This window comes from Muntiacus reevesi, chromosome 3 (assembly GCF_963930625.1).
Source record: "Muntiacus reevesi chromosome 3, mMunRee1.1, whole genome shotgun sequence".
Classification (NCBI taxonomy): Eukaryota; Metazoa; Chordata; class Mammalia; order Artiodactyla; family Cervidae; genus Muntiacus; species Muntiacus reevesi.
This window is the reverse complement of record NC_089251.1, coordinates 139,588,663-139,614,814: the sequence shown is the minus strand read 5'-3', so window position 1 is coordinate 139,614,814 and position 26,152 is coordinate 139,588,663. Positions and strand designations below refer to the sequence as shown.

General features: G+C 41.5%; 1 protein-coding gene and 1 non-coding gene across 2 annotated transcripts; both read right to left on the bottom strand.

Moving 5' to 3' along the window:
- Positions 1–3,835: 3,835 nt before the first annotated feature.
- Positions 3,836–21,674, bottom strand: C3H2orf80 (chromosome 3 C2orf80 homolog). Its single transcript, XM_065928925.1, has 7 exons — positions 21,634–21,674; positions 19,767–19,848; positions 17,709–17,791; positions 16,050–16,137; positions 15,589–15,660; positions 4,282–4,369; positions 3,836–3,990 (listed from the first exon to the last, which is right to left on the bottom strand). The coding sequence occupies exons 1-7, from the start codon at positions 21,672–21,674 to the stop codon at positions 3,836–3,838; spliced, it is 609 nt and encodes a 202-aa protein (XP_065784997.1).
- Positions 18,546–18,663, bottom strand: LOC136165575 (U5 spliceosomal RNA). Its single transcript, XR_010662584.1, has one exon. It is a non-coding gene; the product is annotated as a U5 spliceosomal RNA (small nuclear RNA).
- Positions 21,675–26,152: the final 4,478 nt, after the last annotated feature.

The following is a 26,152-nucleotide window of genomic DNA, read 5'->3' as shown; positions in this document are numbered from 1 at the left end:
AATAAAAAGATGATTATGTTATCAAACACATCAGTTTAAAATGGACACAAACATTAGATTTCAATCTATAAGGAGTTAAGGTCAAATATCAGATACCAAGTTACTGACAAAGATGAGGTAAAATAAAAGTGAATACAAAAGAATTTCCATGGAATTCTTCTCAGACATTTGGAAATTGACATATTTCTCAGTTAAATATAATACATGATCCCACACAGGGAAATTATTGGGTTAATAATACACTTTATAGTGTATTTCCTTATAATAAAATTAGTCTCTTAAATAACCACAGGATGGTTATTTGTGAATGTTTTCTATTTTTTTTGCCCTTGTTCTTTGTTCTTATTTGTCTTTCACTCTTTTTCTACCTTTCCTAGAATGTGGCGTTGCTCATACCCATTTTAACTAACAAATGAGCTATTAGATTACCAAGCAGCACAAGAGAAATTTTGGAAACTGTTTTCCAGAATACCTGGATTTTTAAAAAATAATTCTTCTTTTCCCCTTATTAAAGAAATTCAGTGACTGGAAATAAATAGAAAATTCTGACTAAGGCATTGATATCTTGCAGTTTAAAAATGTTTATCACCTAAAAGACATGATACAGTATCCACAAGGCATAAAAGAAAAGACTAAGAAGCTTAAACACATAAATGAAAAATGTCTTCAAACAATAAGCTAAAAAGCATTTTTAATACATCTGAAAACATTTTTAAGTTTATTTATTTTTATTTATTTTGGCTGCGCTGGGTCTTCATTGCTGTGTGAGGGTTTCCTCCTGTGCCCGTGAGAGGCTGCTACCCTGCTGTTGTGGCGTTCAGGCTTCTCATCGCAGTGATTTCTCTTATTTTTACGCACAGACTCCAGGCACATGGGCTCAGCAGTTGTAGTTCTTGGGCGCTAGAGCACTGGTTCAGTATGTGGTGCATGGGCTTAGTTGCCCAGAAGCATGTGGCATCTTCCTGGACGAGGGATTGAACCCATGAACCCTGCATTGGCAGGTGGGTTCTTAACCACCGCACCACCAGGGAAGTCCTTTCACACACTTAATAAACTATTTATTTGATTGACTTGTTGTTTCTAATCAGTTAGGTGTGCGCGTATTATTAATGTATATATTGATGTGTGCATGTACAGCAAATATTTGAATTGAAAATCATTAACAGTTGTTACTTCTGAGGAGTAGGACAAGGGTGTGGGAAAGAGGGGATTCTTTTACTTTTTGCTATGTAATCTGAAACTTTTACTGTAAGTACTACTATTTTAATTGAAAAATTAATTTGGAAAGTGCATTACCCAAGAGTTGGAAAAGATGCCTGAAGTACACAAATATCAACAATAAAGCAAGAAAGCCCTCACAAATGTGGTTTCTGCTGCTTGAAGAAGGGCATTGTAGGATGGATTCATCTCAGGATCTGGCCTTACTGCAAGATGGACGCTTATTCTGTTGACATGCCTGGGTTTACAAGCATCAGTTAGCCTATAGGAGAAGCTGGTCCCCAGAAATGATCCTCTCAGTCAGTATGGACAGGGCACAGTGATTTAAGCACACTCACCTAAGGACCACTCACTTACTGCTGATTCACTAATCAACAATAACTACTGAATATCTACTACCTGGAAAGCACTTTACATCCATGTGGGAAATAAATAGGGACTAAAAGATCGGCTTCCATCAAGAAGCCAACAGTCTCCAGTGGCTATGAACGAGAACATACAGGAAATGAAATTATACTTTCAAAATAACATACCAATGAGTAATCTTAAGAACTAGATTTTCTGGACATAGGGTGCATAGATGAGCCTCAGAGGGCAATGGACCACTGTTTCAGAGGTATGTTTTTTTTCATGATTAAGCTTAAAGTCTTGATTACTAGTGTGTGTGTGTGTGTGTGTGTGTGTGTGTGATGTTATTTCTGAAGCTGTTACTGTTTTCTTATTTTCTGTGTTCTGTTTTACTTCCTAAAGTTTGCTAGGGCTTCCCTTAAGGCTCAGACAGTAAAAATTCGCCTAATATGCTGGAGACCCAGGTTCAGTCCCTGGGTCAGGAAGATCCCCTGGAGGAGGGCATGGCAACCCACTCCAGTATTCTTGCCTAGAGAATCCCCATGGACAGAGGAGCCTGGCGGTCTACAGTCCATGGGGTTGCAAAGAGTTGGACACAACTGAGCGACTAAGCAAGCAAAGGTTGCTATTCCCAAACTCATATTTTTTAAATTGTTACCTAATTCAAAAGGTAGACCTACTTCAAAAAGATCTTCAGTAACAAAGATATCGTTCTAGAGAAGCTATACCTTCAAGTCTCATTATTGTTATTTGTTGTTTAGTCGCTAAGTCATGTCCAACTCTTTCACAAACCAATGGACTGTAGCCTGCCAAGTTCCTCTGTCCATGGGATTTTCCAGGCAAGAGTCAAGCCATTTCCTCCTCTGGGGGATCTTCCTGACCCAGGGATTGAACCTGCATTACAGGCAGATTCTTTATCATCAAGCCACCAGGGAAGCCCAAATCTCTTTATAGCAAATGTCTTTAAAGGAAAACTCAATATTTTGTAAATATTTCCTATTAACATGGTTGGTCTGCTACTAGAATAACACATATTGAAGGCCTGATATGACCAAAGATTTCAGGCAGTTCTTAAAGCTGTGGTTTACTAGGATAAGATTATATTTCTAATCAGTCAATAGTTGGCCTCAGAAAACCTGAACAAATCCTGAGCCCTGTGTGACTCAGCCTACTGAGAGACTCACATTTAATGCACAGTATAGCAACCAAGTTACATAAAAAGGAATTTCAATTTTCACTTGTGATTCTTGAATGCTTAGTCACCCAGTCATGTCTGACTCTTTGCAACCCTTTGGACTGCAGCCCACCAGGCTCCTCTACCCACGAGATTTTTCAGGCAAGAACCCTGGAGTGGGTCGCCACTTCCTCCTCCAGGGGATCATTCCCAGCTCAGGGACTGAACCCACATTTCCTGTGTCTCTTGGGTTGCAGGCGGATTTTTTACCTGCTGAGCCATTAGGGAAGCCCCTGTATTTTCTGAAGCAAGATCAATTCAGAACCCAGAGATTCTGTTTTCAAAATTCCTCTTTCACTTTCCTACCCTACAACCTCCAGTTGATCCAGAGTCTCTCATTCAACAAAATCCTAAAATATCTCAGCCACCCCCTCCGCCAAGCCTAAAACTACTTTTCTGATTCTCTCCCTGCTTTTAATATATTGACCACCTTGGTCTCTCTGACTTTAAATTTTTCTTTTTCACTTTGTACATTATAATTGAGAACACAGTGTTGGAATCTCAAAGAACCCTCCTTGCTTTCTCCTTCCCTTCCAGCCTTGTCCATCTCTGACCATTATCTGAAGTCTGCAACATAAATGTCCAAGGAATCAGATAGCAGGGCAGAAACAGCAGAGATACAAAGCAGGCAAAGATAAAATCCTTATTAGTAAGAAAGGGACCAAGAATAGGAATATTTGACACAGATATGAACACAGATTCTCTCCTCAACACACTTACTTGAATCAACAGAATACTAGGTGGTTAACTGTGGTTAGTATTTCTTAAATGATGAAAAGATGATAATGGTCAATATTTAGGAGTTACTCTGTTTTAATCCCTTAAGACCCATAATATCAGTTAATTATTCAGTGACCTTACGAGGTAAGTACCATTGTTCTTCCCATTTTGCAGAGGACAATTAAGGCCCAAAGAAGTTAAGCAACTTGCCTGAAGTCACACAGCTGGTAAATGATGGGCTTTAGTTTCAAAGCCAGAACATCTAACACCCAAAGGCTAGACTTTTAACCGTAAGTACTCCCCAAACACCTGGTATCAGTTTGGTTCAATTTGCATGTTTAGACCTACTTTGTTCTTTGGCTGAGTGTCCAAAGATAAATTTTTTGATGATTTCCATTCCATGGCATTTGCTTTCCTTGTAGAACTGCTGGTGGCATTTTTGCTCATTGCTGCCCTTCTTAGCTTGACACCTAGGGATGCATGTAGTAGTCATATCTGTATTAAACTATTTTTAAAAATAAGTCCACCCTCAGTTCTAGATTCTTCCCTGCTAGAGTCCTCTGCTTCCACCACCAAAAGGTCTGAGAAATGACTTCCCTGATTTCAATGATGGAGGGAAATCAAGTCATAAACATTCCTGATTCTTTTAAATTCCCCCAGACAGAAAGATGTTATTACCATAACAACTTTGACCTCACTTTGTACGTGCATCTCTGAGTATTACTTAAATTTCCCCAAGAGACAGAAGTAAACAGGCTTACTCTGCTTGCGGGCATATTCTGCGGCTTTGGGAGCTGTTAACATGGCCAAAGGGTGCAAGGAGAGGCGGAAGGGTGGAGCTTGGGGAACCTGAAAGGAAAACAGACCTACTTTTAAAAGCTGCACCCACTTTGTGCTGTAAGCAGCCGCTGGTTATAGCACTTGTCTCCAGACTTGGCCTGTCTCCCCAACCCATCTTCCGGACGCGTGACTAGCCGTTGAGGATCATCTTTCTTGGGTCATGTGCCTTCCCATGCTGCCTTTGGTGGCCATTCTTTGCCCAGAATGGTCTTTCACACAACTGCACTCTTTGGGTGGCTCTTTCTACCTGGAATAGCCTTTTCCTCCTCTTCTGCCTCTAGGCACCTACTTTTCCTTTAAGATGTGGCTCAAATATCACCTTTTCTGAGAAACTGGTCCAGTTGTCACCCCAGCTTCCTGCTTCCTTGCTGGCACCCTCCCAACGCCTCCTAAGGCCAAATTATGGAATTTGTGAATGCAAAGCACATGAACACCTAGAACACCCCCAGTGGTGATAGTTAATAACCCGCTGTCTGTTGCACCGCATTGGAAACTCAAGGTTAGGACTGTCTCTTCAGTCTTTCATTCAGGCAACGAGTTTCTAGCGAGCACTACAGTAGTCAGGCCCTGTTTTAGGAAGCTGTGGTTGGTAAGACAGACACGGTTCCTGCCTTTCCAGGGCTGAGTGAGGAGAAAAGAACAATAAACTATTAGATAACCAGGATCATCATATATTGTGACAAATTTAATCAACTAAACAAGAGCTTCTGCTAACAAGTCACTGGGCAACCATCACTTCAGACAGAAAGGACAGAAAACATGGATTATACAATAAATGTTCTCTTTATAGACAGAACGGTTTATAGTCTCAGTTGGGCACTTCTAGATTTGATCTCAGTCTTTTTTTTTTTTTTTTTAATGTGAACCATTTTTGAAGTCCTTATTGAATTTTTTACAATATTGTTTCTGTTTTATGGTTTGGTTTCTTGGACACGAGGATTGTAGGATCTTAGCCCCCCAACCAAGGCTAGAACCCGAACCCTCTGCATTGGAAGGAGATGACTACTAGGAAGTTCCTGACCTCAGGCTTTTATTGAAATGGTAAACATATTTATTGAGAGTTTGTGTCCTATCCATCCTTGTAAAGAATTAAATATAAGCATGAATGATGGCTTCTAACCTCAAGAAGCAAGAATACTGGAATGGGTTGCCCTGTTGTCCTTCAGGGGATCTTCCCAACCCAGAGATCAAATCCAGGTCTCCTTCATTGCAGGCGAATTCTTTACCATCTGAGCCACCAGGGAAGTCCATGAATATGGGACTAGGTAGCCTATCCCTTCTCCAGGGGATCTTCCCCACTGGGGAGATTAAATCAAACTGGGATCTCCTGTATTACAGACAGATTCTTTACCAGCTGAGTTGGCTCAGATGGTAAACAAGTTGCCTGCAATGTGGGAGACCTTGGTTCTATCCCTGGTTCAAGAAGATCCCCTGGAGAAGGAAAAAGCAACCCACTCTAGTATTCTTGCCTGGATAATCCCATGGGCAGAGGAGTCTGGCAGGCTGCAGTCCATGGGGTCACGAAGAGTCAGACATGACTGATCAACCAAACCAGGCACGACACACACAAAACCTCAAGAAGCACGTAATCTATTCCGAAAGATGACCGAGAACAAAGAAAGGCATTAAAAGGAGGCTGTGTATCTGTGTGGAGCAAGGGTAGGTGTGATAACAGCCCTGCAGGATGATACATGCCTTGTGTAAGAAAGAAAACTGGTTTGCACAGCGTCTTGATGCATTTCTGCACAAAGAAAAGTCAAGACAGATTCTTCCAGGGAATTCTTTGTTGTCCAGTGGTTAGAACTTGGCACTTTCATGCTGTGACCTACATTCCAGAGAACTAAGATCCCACAAGCACAGTGATGCAGCCAAAAAATAAAAAGACAGGCCTTTCATGCTTTAGTTTCCCTGTCCACTGGGGAAGAGAGAAACCGAGTATTTTAAAGGTCATATCCAGTTCACGTATTCTATGACTCCTGATAATTGATGACTCATGCAAGCAGTTAATGTAGCTCACTCTGTGGTTTATAAGAAAAATTATTTTACAAGGAGGATGACATTGACGTCCTAAACCTAGAGTCAATCATATGCTCTTTTATTTTACCCCCTTCAAAGATTGATACCTTCTTTGTACTACTTAGCTAGGGAGTAACAGAGTTGGGACTGGACACCAGGCTGTTGGTCTCTGAAGAGCTTGCTTTGAGTTTTGGGTGCAAGTTTGAATGGAGAGGAGTGACGGGTGCCCAGATACTGGGGTGTGGCTTCATGAAGAGAGGAGGAAAGAAGAGATTCTGGCATTCTCCAGTTACCTGTCTTTTCCCTCTTTCTGTCCAATGTTCCACTCTCTTTACCTCCTTTTCCTTTTCCCCTCTTTTTCTGCCAAATGGAACTGAAGAATATTTGTATTGCTTGCTTTATTTGTCAAAGGAAGGTTTATGCTCCTTTCCCTTCAGTTTGAATATGCGTAGAATCTCTACGCATTTATCTGAAGCTAACTGCAAATCACTCCCGTATTCTTCATCCATGGAAAATACCATGAATGGAGGACCCTGGTGGGCTACAGTTGATGGGGTCACAAAGAGTCAGACACAACTGAGCGACTAACACCTTCACCACCTTCACTTTCAACTGCAAATAATTTTCACATGTGAAGTTCTTAATTTTTTTTTTTTCCTATGGGTCCAAGTTTCTCAGCAGAAAAACAGCTCCCTGTCAGCCAAAACAAAAAATTCCCTCTCCCAAGTAGAACAAATTGAACAGTTCTGGGTCTTGATGACTTTCTGTCACCAGGTGGCAGCAGATAGTCCTGAAAAAAGCTATCAGGCCCACACAGTACCCATGTGGTGCATGCTAGGTCACTTCAGTCCTGTCTCACTCTGTGTGACCCCGTGGACTGCAGCCAGCCAGGCTCCTCTCTCCGTGGGATTCTCCAGGGAAGAATACTGGAGTGAGTTGCCATGCCCTTCTCCAGGGGATCTTCCCAGCCCAGTGTTTGAACCCGTGTTTCTTACGTCTCCTGCATTGGCAGGAGGGTTCGTTACCACTAGCACCACCTGGGAAGCCCCAAGTGGTCAATTCAAGTGGCCAAAACCTCTACATAATCTGATTCGTATTCAACAGGGCTTTAAGCTTTTGCTTGGGAAGGATTTTAGCTGTTGCTTAGGAGACACTATATCTGGAGGAATAAAAGTTTATTCATATACATGCAGCCGTTAAAGAAGAACCTTTATCAACTATTTTTTTTTTAAACCACCCCACCTTGTAGTTAAATCCAGTTTTTAAAAATAATGTTAAACTCTTAAGGACTGTTTTAAAGTCTCTCTCACAATTTAATCTTTGAAATACTATGTTTTCATTAAGAGGGCCTGCTAACTCTTTGTTTAAGATGTAGAGGAGGTGCTGGCAGAGAGCTGATGTGCAGCCAGAAGGGAAAGGCCTGAACTGGCGTCCTTCAGGCAGGGAGGACCTTGTGAGGTTCACAGGGGTAGAGGACCCTCAGATGCTTGTATCTGTAGCTGAAATCATATCATACCCTTTGTGATAATTTATCTAAAGTAGGCAAAATTTATGTCTTAATAAGGGGCTTCCCTGGTGGCTCAGTGGTAAAGAATTTGCTTGCCAGTGTAGGAAATAAGGGTTTGATTCCTGGGTCAGGAAGATTGCCTAGAAAAGGAAATGGCAACCCACTCCAATCATCTTGCCTGGGAAATCCCATGGACAGAGGAGCTTGGAGGGCTACAGTCCATGAAGTCACAGAGAGTCAGACACACGACTAAACAACAACATGTCCTAATAATACAGTGGATCTTGATGAGCTGTTTGATTTTTGAATGTTTAGAGAAGTGGTCCTAAACTAGCTGTGATTTTTGCCTCTTAGGGGACACATGGCAACACTGAAAGACATTTTTAGATGTCACATCAAGGGGCAGGGGTGGAAAGCCATTGGCATCTAATGGGTATGAAACAGGAGGGAAGGGGGCAGGGCACAACTTTTGAAAGAATGACATAGCCTGAGGACACACAATAAACTGTTTAGAATCAAATGGGTCCAAGATAGCAGACAAGTCAACTTCGACTAGACCTTGACCCTCAATCAGCAAGCTAAATAACACCAAGCGGTGCCATGCATTTCCAGTTCAGTTCAGTTCAGTCGCTCAGTCGTGTCCGACTCTTTGGATCCCATGGACTGCAGCACGCCAGGCCTCCCTGTCCATCACCAACTCCTGGAGCTTACCCAAACTCATGTCCATTGAGTCCGTTATGCCATCCAACCATCTCATCCTCTGTTCTCCCCTTTTCCTCCTGCCTTCAACCATTCCCAGCATCAGGGTGTTTTCCAATGAGTCAGTTCTTCGCATCAGGTGGCCAAAGGGTTGGAGTTTCAGCTTCAGCATCAGTCCTTCCAAGGAATATTTAGGACTGATTTCCTTTAGGATGGTCTGATAGGATCTCCTTGGAAAAACCAAACCTTTGACTAGACAGACCTTTGTTGGCAAAGTAATGTCTCTGCTTTTTAATATGCTGTCTAGGTTGGCTACGACTTTCCTTTCAAGGAGCAAGTGTCCTTTAATTTCATGGCTGCAATCACCGTCTACAGTGATTTTGGAGCCCCCCCAAAATAAAGTCTGACACTGTTTGCATTGTTTCCCCATCTATTTGACATGAAGTGATGGGACCAGATGCCATGATCTTAGTTTTCTGAATGTTGAGCTTTAAGCCAACTTTCTCATTCTCCTCTTTCACTTTCATCAAGAGGCTCATTAGTTCCTCTTCCCATTTCTGCCATAAGGGTGGTGTCATCTGCGTATCTAAGGTTATTGATATTTCTCCTGGCAGTCTTGACTCCAGCTTGTGGTTCTTCCAGCCCAGCATTTCTCATGATGTACTCTGTCAACAAAGGTCTGTCTAGTCAAGGCTATGGTTTTTCCAGTAGTCATGTATGGATGTGAGAGTTGGACTATAAAGAAAGCTGAGTGCAGGAGAATTGATGCTTTTGAACTGCGGTGTTGGAGAAGACTCTTGAGAGTCCCTTGGACTCCAAGGAGATCCAACCAGTCCATTCTAAAGGAGATCAGTCCTGAATATTCATTGGAAGGACTGATGTTGAAGCTGAAACTCCCATACTTTGGCCACTTGATGCGAAGTTGACTCATTTGAAAAGACCCTGATGCTGGGAAAGATTGAAGGCAGGAGGAGAAGGGGATGACAGAGGATGAGATGGTTGGATGGCATCACTGACTCAATGGACATGGGTTTGGGTAGACTCTGGCAGTTGTTGATGGACAGGGAGGCCTGGCGTGCTGTGGTTCATGGGGTCACAAAGAGTCGGACACGACTGAGCAACTGAACTGAACTCTGCATATAAGTTAAATAAACAGGGTGACAATATACAGCCTTGACAAACTCCTTTCCTGATTTGGAACCAGTCTGTTGTTCCATGTCCAGTTCTAACTGTTGCTTCTTGAACTGTATGCAGATTTCTCAGGAGACAGGTCAGGTGGTCTGGTATTCCCATCTCTTTCAGAAATTTCCCATAGTTTGGTGTGATCCACACAGTCAGAGGCTTTGGAATAGTCAATAAAGCAGAAGTAGATGTTTTTCTAGAACTCTCTTGCTTTTTTGGTGATCCAATGGATGTTGGCAATTTGATCTCTGGTTCCTCTGCCTTTTCTAAATCCAGCTTTAGCATTTGGAAGTTCATGGTTCACATACTGTTGAAGCCTGGCTTGGAGAATTTTGAGCATTACTTTGCTAGTGTGTGAAATAAGTGTAATTGTGTCATAGTGTGAACATTCTTTGGCATTGCATTTCTTTGGGATTGGAATGAAAATGGACTTTTCCCAGTCCTGTGGCCGCTGTTGAGTTTCCAAATTTGCTGCGATATTGAGTGCAGCACTTTAACAGCATCATCTTTTAGGATTTGAAATAGTTCAACTGGAATTCCATCACCTCCACTAGCTTTGTTCCTATTGATGCTTCCTAAGGCCCACTTGACTTTGCATTTCTATATGTCTGGCTCTAGGTGAGTGATCACACCATCGTGATTATATACAGTTCCAGGAGCCATCAAAAGACCGAAATGTGGGCTGTGGCCCAATTCCTGGAACTCTCCACCGCTTCCACAAAATAGTTGGAGTAATCCTCCCACTCATTAGCTTATGAAATTACCAACCCATAAAAACTAACCACGCCACATTTCAAGGCGGCTGTACTTACCCTCTGCGATGGCCCACATTCTGTCTGTGGAGTGTGTTTCTCTCTAAGTAAACCTACTTCTTACTATCACTTTGTCTCTCACTGGATTCTTTCTGATGAGACATCAAAAACCGGAGCTTCATTAGGTCCTGACACCAGGTACGGTGGGTTTTGACTGGGTTCAAGTTCCAGTCATATGGGTTAGAGTCCCAGGCAGGGTTTTGGCCAGATTCTAGTCCCAGCACATGGGTTCAAGTCCCAATATGAGGCAAACACTTTGAGGTTGAAGCCAGGAATTCTGCTAAACAGCTCACAATGCACTAAACAGCCCCAACTCCACTCCCTACATACAAATTATCTGGTTCAAAATGTTGAGAAACCCTGGTTTAGAGGAATATAGAGGGAATCAGACATACCCCCAACTCCCGAGTACCAGAACCTTCACCATGGCTATTGTTTTGAGGTTACCAGGTGCCAACCACTGAGGGCTTTACTGATGTAACTCACCTCATTTCCCATAGCAATCCCAGCTTCTGGCTCCTGCTTCTACAAATGAAATTGAGGCTGTTAGAGTTTAGAGAACTTGCCCAGGATTATTCTGTTTGAACTAGTAGAGCTGGGATTCGATCCCAGGCTACCGGATTTTAGAATCCTCATGCTTAACTCTTACATATAACAGCCTTTCATGTACAGGACACTCATAACCTGTAACAATAAACAAACTCGGGTCTTTGAAGGAAAGCCCCTGAAATTCAGTACCCCTAAAACTAAGTTCCTCTGCTGAGTTTATGATTAACAACTCTATCCAAAACATTATTCCCCAGCTGGTCCAACACCTGTTCCACTCAAGGTTGAGGAGTATCAAAAAAAAAAAAAAGAGGGGGTGGGGATTGACACCAAACAGGATCCTATGGAGACTAAGACCAGGCACCAAATCCTTTCCATGTTCCTCATTTCTTGTTTGTAGAAAAAAAAGCATCAGCCTCCTAGACCTTCCTCAAGTTCCAAAGAGCAGATTCAAACAGTTACTAATTAGGGGAGTGACTTAGGCAGAAAGAAACAGTAGGGCGGCAATGAGGACTGGGCCTGGTTCCTCCTCAGGGGACCTGCATAGCAATCTGATACAAATCTCTGAGTTCTTCTGCAGAAATGAAGACCACCACCCAGGTGGAAGATAATAGTTGTAGGCTGAACGCAAGCACAGGGACCCCAGACTGACTGGAGCCTGAAAGGCTGAAGACTGAAATTCCCAGAACAGCATCAGTTACCTCACTACCAACCAATCAGAGGCGGGTTACACACCCTGGAGCCTGACCCTCCAACTTTTGCCTATAAAAGCTTCTTGCCTGAAACCCATGGGGAGTTTGGGTCTTTAAGCATAAACTGCCGTGTTCTCCTTGCTCGGCCCTGTAATAAACCTATCTCTGCTTCAAACTGATGTTTTGGTTGTTTTTGACCTCACTTGGTATCGGGCATGTGCACTTGAGTTTGACAAATCCCCCTTTCTGAGGATATGATTTATTTTCCTTCAGAGTTGGTCATTATGTAGTCTATGTTGTCAACTACGAATTGGCACTTGCCAAGGGCATGCCATCTGCCTCTGCGGAGATTGAACCCCGTGTTGCTGCAGCTGTTGAACTTCGACACACCCTGGAGGGAGTTCAAGGGTGGAGAGTGAAGCACTGTGCTTCAGAGAAACTGGTGGTACAGGTCTTTAGATAGATATTTTCAGGAACTGATTTCATGATCCCAATCCTGACATCTTATCATATCTAGAAAAGCACTAAATCTTTTCATGGAGACATCAGCTCCTCTTGATTAGCAGAAACCTTTTGTAAAGTAAACATTTGATTGCATTGAACTCCCCCTTCACCAAAATCTTATATATTGACCTTCCTCCACCACCTCTTTGGAGCAGTCTCTCAGAGCTATCTGAGGTGCTGTCCCCTGGGCTGCAATCTTCATTTGCCCCCAATAAAACTTAACTCACAATTCCTACATTGTGCATCTTTTTAGTGGACAAACAGAACTGGACATGGAACAACTGACTGGTTCAAAATTGGGAAAAGAGTATGTCAAGGCTGTATACTGTCACCCTGCTTATTTAACATATATGCAGAGTTGTTGTTATTCAGTCACCCAATCGTGTCTGACTGTTTACGACCCCACAGACTGCAGCACTCAAGGCCTCCCTGTCCCTCACCATCTCCTGGAGTTTGCCCAAGTTCGTGTCCATTGCACTGGTGATGCCATCCAGCCATTTCATCCTCTGATGTCCTCTTCTTCTGGACTCAAATCTTTCCCAGCATCGGATCTTTTCCAATGAGTCAGCTGTTTGCATCAGATAACTAAAATACTGGAGCTTCAGCTTCAGCATCAGTCCTTCCAGTGAGAATTCAGGGTTGATTTCCTTTAGGATTGACTGGTTTGATCTCCTTGCTGTCCAAGGGACTCTCGGGAGTCTTCTCCAGTGCCACAATTTGAAGGAATCAATTCTTTGGTGCTCTGCTTTCTTTACCATCCAGCTCTCACAACCATACATGACAACTGGTAAGACCATAGCCTTGACTTCACAGACGTTTGTCAACAGAGTGATGTCTCTGCCTTTCAGCACACTGTCTGGATTTGTCATAGCTTTGCTGCCAAGAAGCAATTGTCTTCTGATTTCATGGCTGCAGTCACCATCCCCAGTGATTTTAGAGCCCAAGAAGAGGAAATCTGTCACTTCTTCCACCTTTCCCCCTTCTATTCGCCATGCAGTAATGGGGCCGGATGCCATGATCTTAGTTTTTTTAATATTTAGTTTTAAACTGGCTTTTTCACTCTTCTCCTTCACCCTCATCAAGAGATTCTTTAGTTCCTCTTCACTTTCTGCCATTAGACTAGTATCATCTACATGTCTGAGGTTATTGATGTTTCTCCCACCTATCTTGATTCCAGCTTGTAATTCATCCAGCCCAACATGTTTGCAGAGTACATCATGCAAAATGCTGGGCTGGATGAACCACAAACTGGAATCAAGATTGCTGGGAGAAATCAACAACCTCAGATATGCAGAGGGTACCACTTCGGCTTCCATATATATATATATATATATATACACACACACACACACACACACACACACACACATATATATACACATACACTTGCATTTATATTCTTTTTAGGTTCTTTTCTGTTATAGGTTACTAAAAGATATTGAATATAGTTCCCTGTGCTATATAGTAGGTCCTTGTTAGTTATCTATTTTATATATATTAATGTGTATATTTTAATCCCAAACTCCTAATTTATCCTTCCCCACTCCCTTCCATTTTGGCCCCTTTAATGAATCTGGTTTATCCAAGCTACTTGGACACCCATGTTTGCAAACCTGCTTGATGGATAACCCTGCTAAGACTGGAGGGCTTCACGGTACCCTTCCTTCCAGGATGTGATTTTCCATATTTGTCCTCTGGCCACTTGAGTTGAGACCAAGCAACTAGGTCTGCCTATTGCCTGCCTTTGTCCTCTGCTAGGCAAAGAAGATGAGGGGAAGAAAACACAGTGTCTGAAACAGAGGGACTTGGGCTCAGATATTTATGTGTATGTGCTGAGGGGGGTGGTTTGAAGGAAAAGCCTAAGGGGAAATCCTAGAAGGGAGAAATCTGCAGGAAAAAAGTCAAACAGGATTAAAGCAGCATGGTTTGCTTGACTCTCTAAGAAAACAAAAAAGTAGTCTTTCTTCAAAAGCCAAGAAGAGTTTGGTGTCTGAGGAGCTTTAGTCCTGGGGTGCCTTATACCTCAACCAAGGAAGCATGTCAGCTGCAATATGACATATGAGATCTATGAGAAACTGACTTTTTTGGACTCGCCCACCCTTATATCCCTGCACCTACAACTATAACAAGTGAATGAATGAATGGAAGAGTTGAAACCAGAGAGATCAGAGAGGAGGTACTGATTTCCTCCATAACCCAGGGAATTTGTGTCTCAAGACCAGGCCAGCTTACATATGGACTAAGGTGAGAAGACCTCTGGATTCAGTTACGACACTTCTGAGTAAATGCTGGAGTCCTAAGGTGGCCCTGGTAGACTCCTAACTTTACATGACCCCACCGTTTGCAGCATGGTCTGCAGGTAAGACAGCAAGGCAGGCGGTGCTCCTGTGGCCGTAGCCTTGCTCCTGCCCAGGTCTCCCTTCCAAACCCTGGTGGGGACAAAGGGAAGTGACAGCGGGAGCAGAAGGCCTTGTGTGGGTTCTCCCGGCTTCCCTCCCTGACTTCCTCCCACTCCATGCCTCTGCCCAGCCCTGCCCACCCCATCTGCCCTTTCTTCTTCTTCTCTTTTCTAGAGGTTATCCAAAGGCAAAGGCATCAGCAGTTCACCTCTAAATAAGCCCATATTTCAAATGTTCAGTAAATGTTTATATATTCATAAATAGCAAAACCTGAACTAATAGTAAAGATAATTCAGAATACTCTGGGCTATTTGTTTTCTTTTTTTCAAGATTGGCATATGGAAACCCAAAGAGGGGAAGGGACACAGTCAGAACTCACCCTGGACTCCCTGATCTTTAGTACTTCAGCTGGACTGAATTCCAAGCAATCTTGTGGAAAGGAGATATATGGCAGCAGTAAACTAGATAATTTCTCATGAGAATAAACATTGCAGATCTTGTCCTCATTCTAGAAGTTATGGTACATCATACAAGAGGAGCACTTGGGTTTACCAGACCCATATTATGAAAAGTGTAAGTGAGAGAGAACTTTTGTTAATGCAGAACAGAGACAGCATCTAGAATTTAAGGTGCTCAAGTGGCTGCCTCTATGTATGAATTAATAAAATGCATTTGCTATTATGAGTATAGTCCTTTACGTAGTGAAAGCATCTTAGATTTATTACTCAAGTAAAGTATAACTACATCTGATTTTATATATTTTGATATGAAGCTGTTATTTCATGCCTGAAAATACAACATTATCAATTTATAAAATAAATAAATTCTCTCTAACATTCCGTTATGTTGATAGTCTCCAGGTCATCCTTACCTTGGCAGCACCAGAACTGGAAGAAGAGCCAGCCCCATAAATTTTAAAGACTTCCTCAATTGGAATACTGTTCTGTTAAACAACAAAATAATAACAAAAATGTATGATCATATCATGACTTTTCTTTTATTATAAAACAAAACTATTACAGCTCCTGCACATTCAGTACCATGCCTGGAGAGCATGGGCACCAGATAAATAACTTCAAAATAAATGGATAAGTCAGAGTATCCTAACCTCAATTATTTATGTGCTATTTTTTCCCTTAAATACTTATTTTTTTTTACAATACAATATTGACGTCAGTTTTTTTATTAACCTTTAAAAATGAAAAATTTAATTTCAATAAATTTTAAATATTTAGAAACATTGGTTGAAAAATAAAATCAGTATTCTTTAATATAAAATGCACATTGTAAATACAAAATCTTCATAGATGCAAATAATGTTCTTTTCCTTACCATTAAGATTCCAGCATAAGATGATAAAATCATTGCTTCTCGTTCTTTGTGGTTTGGATATACGGGTCTACCCCGAAATGACATTTTTCTAAGGGGGAATATGAATAAGAATGGAGGGTTTACTCTTGTTCTTTTTAACAAGAATTTTCGACAAGGTTGTGATGATAATCATAAGTAATAAATAATAACAGCTTGCTATGCATTTATTCACAAAACTGATACGATTAATCCATCATCGGCAAAGTATACACTTTGAATTTTGAAACTTCCTACAGTGGTGATGAGTTTACCCTCATCTATCCATGTTTCCACAGGTATCAAACCCCAGAGGACGGGCCACTATGGTGGACAATTGTGGTTTTACCAACCCATATCCTTTTCTCTACTTTTGGCAACTGCTTGGGGGTAACTGCCTTCCTCCTGTTTAAGCCTATAAAGCTCCCCCCATATAAGCTTCTAGGGGAGTGATGACGCCCCTAGATTCCAAGGATGGAAAACACACTGTGAACTAATTTAGCCATCATGTTCTCTCCCTCTTTCCACCCCCAGAAAAATCAGAGCACACAGAGCCATTGAGATATAGTTCTGTGCTTTTTAAAAATCCATTCTCCCCTGGCCTGGCTGTTGTGATAAAGTAGGCTAAAACTAGGAATTGTGTCCACCCAGAGGAAATAGCCAAGAGATAGATCCTGATGACCTGGTTTGAGTTTTGGATTAAGCCATGCCTGATGTCACTCTACCCATGGACTTTGCAGACACAGAGGCAATAAATCTCTCCTCCCTTTCTTCTTCTTCTTTTTTTTTTTTTTCCGCTTAAGTCCATTCAAACTGGATTTTCTGCTTATTGCAACTAGATACTGATCCAACCATTCAGCACCAGGTGTGTGTTATAAAGCAACAGAGCAGAAAAAAACAACTGGCCTCATGAACCAGGGATTCAGTCCTGGCGTCACTGGTTTCATGTTCTTTCTAGCTGAATGAGTCTGCCTGGCACGTATAGATGTGCTTCGTCGCTCAGTCGTGTCCAACTCTCTATGACCCCATGGACCGTAGCCTGTCAGGCTCCTCTGTCCAGGCTTTTCCAAGCAAGAATGATGGAGTGGGTGTCATTTCCACCTCCAAGGGAGCTTCCTGACCCAGGGATCAAACCCACGTTTCTTAGGCCTCCTGTATTGACAGGCTGGTTCTTTACCACGATCGCCACCTGGAAAGCCCCACATGTGGGAGAAAATGCCAATAATCCTGGCAAGCATTCAAACAGTGGTGATTCAAACTGCTTAACTCAGGTACACATCTGGTTAAATGCTTAAGAAGTTACATTTGATGGTCCTTGGGAAAGGATTGCAGCTTTACCCACAAAACTGATCATTTTTTAAAAGATCAGGGCATGTACACAATAAAGCACAGTTATATTTCTAAGACAAAACATCTTATGCAAGAAAGATCTGTATCTGACAGAAACCAATTCATAGGGATGCAAAATATGTAAGTATGGATAAGACTTCGTCCAACTGATGACTGTGAGATTTTTTTCAGGTTTCTAGCTGGAGATGAATACTCCATTGTATTTTCAAATCAGAACGCCTTGTGATAAACTTCCTCTGTCATTACTCATTGTTTAAAAAAAAAAAAGCCAGGAACAAGGACTATTCAACTTACACTTTCTCCCACTCCAGCCAAGTTAAGTCTTCTGAGTGATCCAGCCATTGCAAAGCAACGTTGATGGCCAAGTCATAGTGTGCCTGGAAGCCGGGAGCACAGAGAAAAAGGAACAGGCTGAGACAGTGCCTGAAGCTCACCCTGGTGATGACAGTGGCACTGCTAAGCCTGTTCTACCCTTTAGTCACGCCCACAACAGTGAGCATCACCAGCTGGGTCCTGATGCTCAGATAGAAATAACTAGTGCTCTTCCGGCATTACATTTAATCCCCCACTAGACCAATGCGTGTGTGTTGGGTGGGTGGGTGGGGGTGCCAGAAATGATGGATAGATTCATGAAATACTAAATTGGGACTCAGGGAATCTGGGTTCAAATCTAGGTTGCTGCTAACAACTCATGGTACTATATCCTTGGGTGAGCAATCGCTGTTCTCTGGGCCTCAACTTCCCTGAATTTTAAAATAGAAAAAGGGGAAGGTAGAGGAAGAGGGACATAGAGAACAATTTCTAATTTGGTGCAACATCAGAAATGTGCTCCTGGGGTCACACATCACAGAAATGTGTCCACCTGATGAGTTGGGGGAATCCCTAGAGATTCAGAGAAGCGACTTCGGCAGAGCTGGGCTTGAAGGATGAGGAGAATTTCCATAGGTGAAGGACCTCCCAGGTCGAGGGTCCAGCGGAAGCAGGGAACTGGAGGTAGACTTGGGTAAGTGACTTGTCTTCTATGTGGTAAAGAGCTAAGGACCAATTCAGTGTTCATTCTTATCATATTGACCACCCTTTCCTGGTCATTTCTTTCTTTTCTTTTTTTTTTTTTTTAACTTCAGAAGATGTAGCCTTGTGAAAAAACGAGGCCTCAAAAAATTGGGTAAAGACTCAGAATTGTTCCTCTCCATGGAAATCTCTAGTAAGAGGCGAAAGATTTATACGATCTGAAGAGAAACCAGAGTATTTTCCTGGTCATTTCTAAGTGTATTCACCATTTATCTGTCAAATCATTCCTTCTCAGTTTGAAGAAGGAAGGTCAGTTTTGTTTTTGTGCTTGTAGATGAATTCCAAGGTTCTACGTAATGGTAACATTCTCTAAAAGATGTAACAATGAAATTATTTCTTTCAGGCACTGAACCAAACTGAAAAGAGAAAGAAAAAGAGAGAAAGGGAAGGAAGGAGGGAGGAAGGGAAGGAACGGAGAAAAAAAAGAAACGCAGTCATCACTTGCTGAAACCTAATCAGTAGGTTGATGCCTGGATGGGTAGTGCCGCCATCACCCGTTTGCTCGTTAGAAATGCACGTCTCCAGCCTCATTCCAGACCTGAATCAAAACGGTCTTGTAATAAGATCTCATTAAAGTTTGACCAGCACTTATCTAATCGATTTAATTTCTCTATTTAATACATGCATAGAGAAGTAGTACAGAACATGAAGCCTTCCTTAACTGCTCATTCAGCACCAGGGACATCAGACAGGGATGGGCGGGAGGAAGGGGGGACACGTGGTCCTGTCTTCCTCCTTAGCGCAAGAACGTAAACGGGTAGCATAAAAAGGCTGAGGGCTTACTAACCTCTCTTGAATTAGATCTCTTCACAGCTTCTTTAATTTATGTGAAGTAACCTTGATTACATAACATGAATCTGAGTCTCAACAGGTATCATAACAGGAATTTAGGATTATTCAATTACTTGGTTTTCTCCATGAATGGTAAAAAATTATTGCTTTTGAGAACTATACAATAGTAGTTTAATCTCATCAAAAGGTGTTTAACATCATGGCTGTCATACTTTTCATCGTGTGCTCATTTTGCTTTTTCATCTTTTGTCTCCTAAAAGTAAATAAACAGCGAAAGTCTCGTGACTTTTTATTCTGTCATTCTTCTTGCTTTCAGTTTAATGAGTTGAAAAGACCACATGGACAATCCTAGGATGACAGATGAGAAAGAGGACATTCTGGGAGAAGGGGATCAAGATTAGCCTCATTTATGATAAACAGTAGATCCTGTTCCTCCCTGTAACACACATATGATGCAGATGTGATTCACGGCAGCATGCCTTTCTTTACCATATCATCTAGAAAGGTGAGTTGCCTTCTTCCTTTTGGGTCAAATTCATTTTCCCGAAGTCTGATGCCAATATAATCTCCCCTTAAAAGCAAGAGAGCAGGATTGAGCTAGCAGGAATGACACAGAAGCACGGTCTGCCAAAGATTCCTCCCCATTTCCTCCCTCCTCCACCAAATACAAGAGAAGTCACCAATGGCTCTGGTAGCTGAATCAATATTCATTTTGATTTAAACAGCCATTCTGCAGCCCTGCAGATTTAAAGTATCCAACCATAATGAACAAATAAAACTCACATAGAACTGAATTTTTAGGAAAGCAGGGAGTATGATAAACCCCAATAGGCAGAACAGATGCTACAAAACCAAAAGGATTGAGACCCCCTCTTTGAAGATTCCCCTGCTGTCCTTGACTCCCCCTTTGAAGATTCTCCTGCTGCCCTTGCTAAATTCAGGCAGAATGTCTAAAGTTGATAACTTCCAGATATATGACATGCCATACAGATGTGTTAGTTAGCTTGAAGGCTTTTTTCCCCTGTTAAAATGAAAATACAATTAGGAGGGTTAGACATAAAAACGTATTAGTGATTCCACTAATGTGTATATTTATCAGGTTCTTCCCTAACGGGCTTTTAATAAGGGGAGAGTAGAATAAGGGCCCTTGGAGGTGAATAGAAAGAGGTACTACCCTTGGAAACTTGGGAGGAGAGAGGTATAGGAAAAAGGACTCTGGGGTCTCCAAGGTCAATCTCACAGTGTTACAGAAGGAGAGTTCTGTGGGTCAAGGTCTTTACCAAACACTGGGCAAGTTCCTGTGCTGGATATAAATTTGCTTTTGGACTCTAAAGCTCTTTTGTGTCATTAAGTTATTCTAGATGGATAAAAATTATTGAAGTTTTGCTTTGTAATTTCAAGACACTTTATTTGAAGTAGCCTAAATGGATTCTTTTGGATAAAATTAAACTGTATACATATGTATGTATATGCATACATATATATATATGTATATACATGTTTATATTTATATTAGTTCTGAAATTCCAGTTCTTTGGATGAGATATGTAGAGGAACTGGCATTCCTAATTATGGTTTGTTCTTTATTATGTTGACCTCCAAACACACATGTAAAATGCATGAATTCATATTGCAGCATTTCTTAAGCACTTGTTAAAATATAATTACCTTAGTAGGCAGAGAAAAGATATTTAATGGGGACTATAATGAGGTTTTTAATAAAAGTGTATTACTGTTATGCCTATAATCATGAAATAGAACCATAATAACCTTTTTTCCCCTTTTTATATGGTCTTTGATTTTCACCAACCTCTTAACAAAGTATCAAGTCAATGAAAAGCTACCATAGGAGAAAAAAATTTCCATGGGAAAACTTAATGTTTTCTTTATGTGTTTAAAATGAAGTTTGGATGGCAAAAGATAGAGATAAATTATTTAACTGAAAAGATTCACAATAGAAGAAGCAGAGGCTGCAATACAAATGCTGCATCCTTGGGTACATATTTTTAAGGAATCTCACTCATATCTTTTACTAGTCGAACCCTTTCAAAGGCATACCCTGCCCAGTGCAGACTGGAGCTCTCAGCTCAGATCCTAGGCTCTAGAGTAGGGATGCCTCAGTTGTGTATGCTGCTGGCAGAAACATCCTCTCTAGAGATTTAGCATCCTGCTTTGCACCACATGTGAGGCCTTTGGGGCAGGAAACAGAGGCCAGATCATCTGGCTGTCTCCTACACCATGGGAACAAATTCCTCCTTAGGCTTTTAACCCCTCTGCCAATATCCAGACCATCTATGACGTACAACCCGCCAAATGCTCAGTGCAATAAATGTAAGCTATTTTCCATCAGACTTACAGGAGCTTTTTCATTTCCTTCTTTAGGAGCCTTCTTTCCATGATTAAAGGCTTATCCAGCTGAGCAGGTAACTGCGGCTACACTGCACCTTTATCCTTTGGAAAGACCCAGCCTCTCTGAGCCTTGAAGCTACAGCAGCAAATCAGAGAGAATTTGAGTAAAGGATGCTATCACTCCTAATACCAGTCATGGAGTCCTAGGCTTTGGAAGGGATCTGAAAGCAGGCCTCTCATCCAGCAGGTTCCAGGTCAGAAAGCTGCCTGCCAGCCAGTGCCCTGTGCCTTGAGTTTGTCTGACATTTCTTATTCCTTCCAAATTTTTTGTCAATATTCATCATTTACTTATTCTTGCAATAAACTCACAAGTAAAACAGACACGGCTCATATAATCGTAGATGAGACTATATAGACAGAAGCATCCAAACACAGATGGTTTGTGATCTGAATGTGTTTGAGTTTTGTGTGCATTCAACATTGTGACTGTGAATCCACCTGGTTCATGGCTCGTGATGGCATTTTCTATCGAACCTGTGTAAAACTTTCTATGGCCAGCAGGTCCTTGTAGAAACACATGGTGATGACAAAGGTGAGGCCATATCTTCACTTCTCACCCCTGCTTTGAACCAGAAATTAAAGCCCAGGGGATAGAGTCAAATGGGGCCTGACGTCACCAAAAGGGGTTAGTTTTTTAAAAATTATCACCATTGAATGGGGTGCCAGAGATAGGTATATAAATGGGATATCAAGTTTATCTGCAGTGTTTTATTTCTTTAAAAAAATTTAAAGCAAATTGTGATGGTTAATGTTATATGTCAGCTTGGCTGGGCCACTCTGCCCATATATGCGGTCAAACATTATTTTGATTGCTTTTTTTTTTTTTTTCACAGGTGGTTTCTGAAGGAGATTAACGTTTAAATTAGTGGACTTTGAGTAAAGCCGATGACTCTCCTTATGTGGGTGGGCCTCATCCAATCAGTTGAAGGCCTTAAAAGAACAAAGGCTGATCTTTCTGAGCAAGAAGGAAGTCTGCCAGCAGACCACCTTCAGACTTGAACTGCAACTCTTCGTTAAGTCTCCATCCTGCCTGCTGACCCCATCAGACTTTTGGACTGGTCAAGCCACCAAGATCACGTGAGTCAGTTTGATAAACTAATTTTCTCCCTATATTGTTTCTGTTTCTCTGGAGAACCCTGCCTAGTACACATCTAAGAAAATTGTTAACATTTATTGACTCTGGAATTAGAGGCCTATGGATATTCATTATATTATCTTCTTTACTTTTGAAATTATGCACATGTTTTTAAATCACTACTCCAAAATGGTTGGGGAAAAAAAGCTTTAAAAACTTCTAAAATTGTAGCATATAAACATTAAGCTTTATTCGATTAAGCTCTCCAACAATAACTGGACGCCACTGATTTAAATAAATTCTTCACCTGGGCCTAGTCGCTCAGTCATGTCTGACTCTTTGTGACCCCATGGACTATAGCTTGCCAGGCTTCTTCCTCTGTCCGTAGGGATTCTCCAGGCAAAAATACTGGAGTGGGTTGCCATGCACTCCTCCAGGGGATCTTCCCATCCCAGGGATCAAACCCAGGTCTCCCACATTGCAGACAAATTCTTTACCATCTGAGCCAGCTGGGAAGCCCAAATTCTTCACCAAATCAATTAAATTATTTTGGACCATACTTGCTGTGGCTTCATCTGCTAAAGCCTTGGATGGGATGTAGAAAAGGGAATAAAGCCGGAGCATTCCATGGGAACTGAAGGAAAGATAAAGACAGGACTGTTGTGCCCTACAGGAGAGTCAACTGGGAGAGGACACTGCAAGCCAGAAAGGTTTTCGGTGGCTTAGACAAGGGAAAGCGCTGGGCCTGGAGAGACCAGATGCCAGAATGTAAAGTCGGCCCCACCACTGACTGCTGTGGCCATGGCCAAGCCTCTTGGCTCTGCTGCACCCCAGTCTCAGGTGTTGTCTGAACTGTGATGAGGCTGGTTAACATCATCCAGAGCACCTTTCACCCTAATATCCCACAACTCCATAAAGGCTAGCATTTATGCAAGACTGTGTTATCATGCTTCCAATTCAACAATTAGAAAAACGGTTGTTGATAAACATTTGCCCTACCTCAATTCCTTGACTGGAGTGGAGCTTAGATACCTTTTTAAAAAGCAAAAGATTTAGCCTTTGCTTTAAACTATTCTTGTTTTGTAATTCTGAGCTAGTCCTTTGAATTTCAGACGCACCAATTATAAAATGTGAGTCTCTTGGTTGTTGGGACAACTTTCTCTTAGACCCATTTTCCTTCCCCCTTATCATTCAGTGTGGCATAATAGGCAGATTTTTTTTTTTTTTTTTCCTTTTTTTGGCCATGCTGCTTGGCTTGTGAGAATTTGGTTTGGTAACCAGGGAATGAACCCATTCTCTTAGCAGTGAAAGTGTGATGCCTTAACCACTGGACCTCCAGAAAATTCCTGTAAAAGATTTTTAAAATATTAGCAACTTCCATTCCACAAGGCCAGAGTTCGGCAGACCCTGTGAAGCCACCTTGGATGGGTAAATTTGCTTCTCTGTGTTTTCATGCTTCCTCCTCTGTAAAATAAGCATTGAATGATTGGAGGGGTTTCTGCCAGCTGTCCAGTTCAGTGACTTATATACATTGTGTCCGGTTGAAAGAGAACTATTTGCACAGACTCTGTTCAGCTTAAATTTGAATTCAGCCAGTCACCCCTCTTTTCGGTCTATAGAGTTTTAATGAAACAAGATTCTGGCTGGAAATATACAAAAAAGAGCTGCTAAAGAGGTGTCAGCCATCTCGTGCATTAGCTGTTTCATAGAAACCACCTTCTGCCAGAAATCACAGCCCCCATTTTCCATAGGAATAGCACACCCTTTAAGAATATCTACACCCTCCAGCAGGTCCCCACTCTGTACCCCACATCTATGGTAAAGGCCTTTCAGACTGAGTTCTATTAAGAAATTCCCCTTTCAGAATCTCTCACCAGCCAGGGTGATCCCAGCGCTTTTGTTCTCTCTGTGCTTCTGGAGGCGTGCTTGAGAATCCACTGGGCTGGTGTTCACAGACATTCAGAAAAATAGATGCTTTTTGGGGGGGGGGGGGCTGTTGCTAGGAAACGGTGACTGAATGAAAACAGTTTGCTTTTTAAATACACCTACACACCCTGAAGGGAAAAAAGAAATCTTACGTTTGGGACAGGAATATGATCCTGACCTGGAGTTCACGGATCTTTTTACCTAAGCAGGTTTTCGTTTCCCTTCTAAATGATTCATGGAAAGGTGAGAGCCTGCAAGCCTTCCACCTCCCACGAGAGTTTTTGTATAGCTCATTGGGAGACCCTGGAGTCAACTGACCAAGCAAGGATTTCTAGGGAGCCAGTGAACCTCTGGCTCCCCACACACGCAGGCTGATTCTACTTGGAGTCCATAGACATGGGGGCAGGGAAATCCTGAAGAAGCATCACCATTTCTCTCCTGCTAAGCGGTCTCCCTGCTCACACATTTGCTCCTCATCTCGAACACTTCCTCCTTTGCTTAAAGCGTGCTGACAATCTCCCATTGCTCTGAGAAGATCTAAACTCCTAACCATGACCTGTGAGTGAGTGAGTGTCCTCAGGACCTTGAACAGGTGCTGACTTTGTCACTCTGACCCATCTAGGTCTGGGTGTCTGTTAACTTTACCACGTAACTCTCATTTCCTCTCCTCTTCATCATTCAAGTTCTCTTACTCACCTGGGATCTCAGGTGTTCTATCAGTGATACTGACACTCTAGATTTGGATTTTTATAGATTAGTTATTCACTTCATATTGAATTTTTTTCAGTTTTTATTGGGTATAGTTGATTTACAATGCTGTGTTAGTTCCAGGTGTATAGCACAGTGAATCAGACACATATAAAAATATCTCTATTAGATTCTTTCCCCATATAGATCATTACAGAGTATTGAATAGCATTCCCTGTGCTATACAGTATGTCCTTCTTAGTTATCTATTTTATATACAGTACTGTGTATACTCCATATTGAATTTATATTTATATTGTATTCAGAACATTCCAGGTTTTGTGAGCTTGAAGTTTATACAAATTGGGGACCGTCTTGAAGACAAAGAATGCAAAAATATGAATACAAGATTGAATGTTTATTTAGAACTGTTAATCACCAAAAGTTACACATTTTAAAGAACTAATACTGCAAACATTAAAAATAGAGAAAAAATCTCAATATTATCTTTACTAACTCTGGATGTACCTAAACTTTTTTTCTTACATACTCTTTGATTACTCTTGATGTAACAAAGATATTTTTAATAATTATTTTCTATAGAGAGTTTGGAAAGAAAATTGTCTTTCCTCTAGTGGGGCCATTTACAATTTATTTTAAATTATCAATAAAATTTTAGAATAATTCTAAGAATTATTTTCCAGCTTATTGACAATATTTGGGTATCATCTCTTTTATTAGGTTTTCCACAATTGCCTGATCAAGAGATACTCCTTTC

Bases quoted from the DNA above. Each gene is read 5' to 3' on its own strand.
- C3H2orf80 (XM_065928925.1), bottom strand. From the start codon at position 21,674: ATGGAAAGAAGGCTCCTAAAGAAGGAAATGAAAAAGCTCCT. The intron at 16,138-17,708 runs GTAAGTTGAATA...ATTCCCCCTTAG, and splicing joins TGGCTGGAGTGGGAGAAAGT to AAAAATGTCATTTCGGGGTA. The intron at 4,370-15,588 runs GTAAGGATGACC...TTTTCCTTTCAG, and splicing joins CCAGTTCTGGTGCTGCCAAG to GTTCCCCAAGCTCCACCCTT.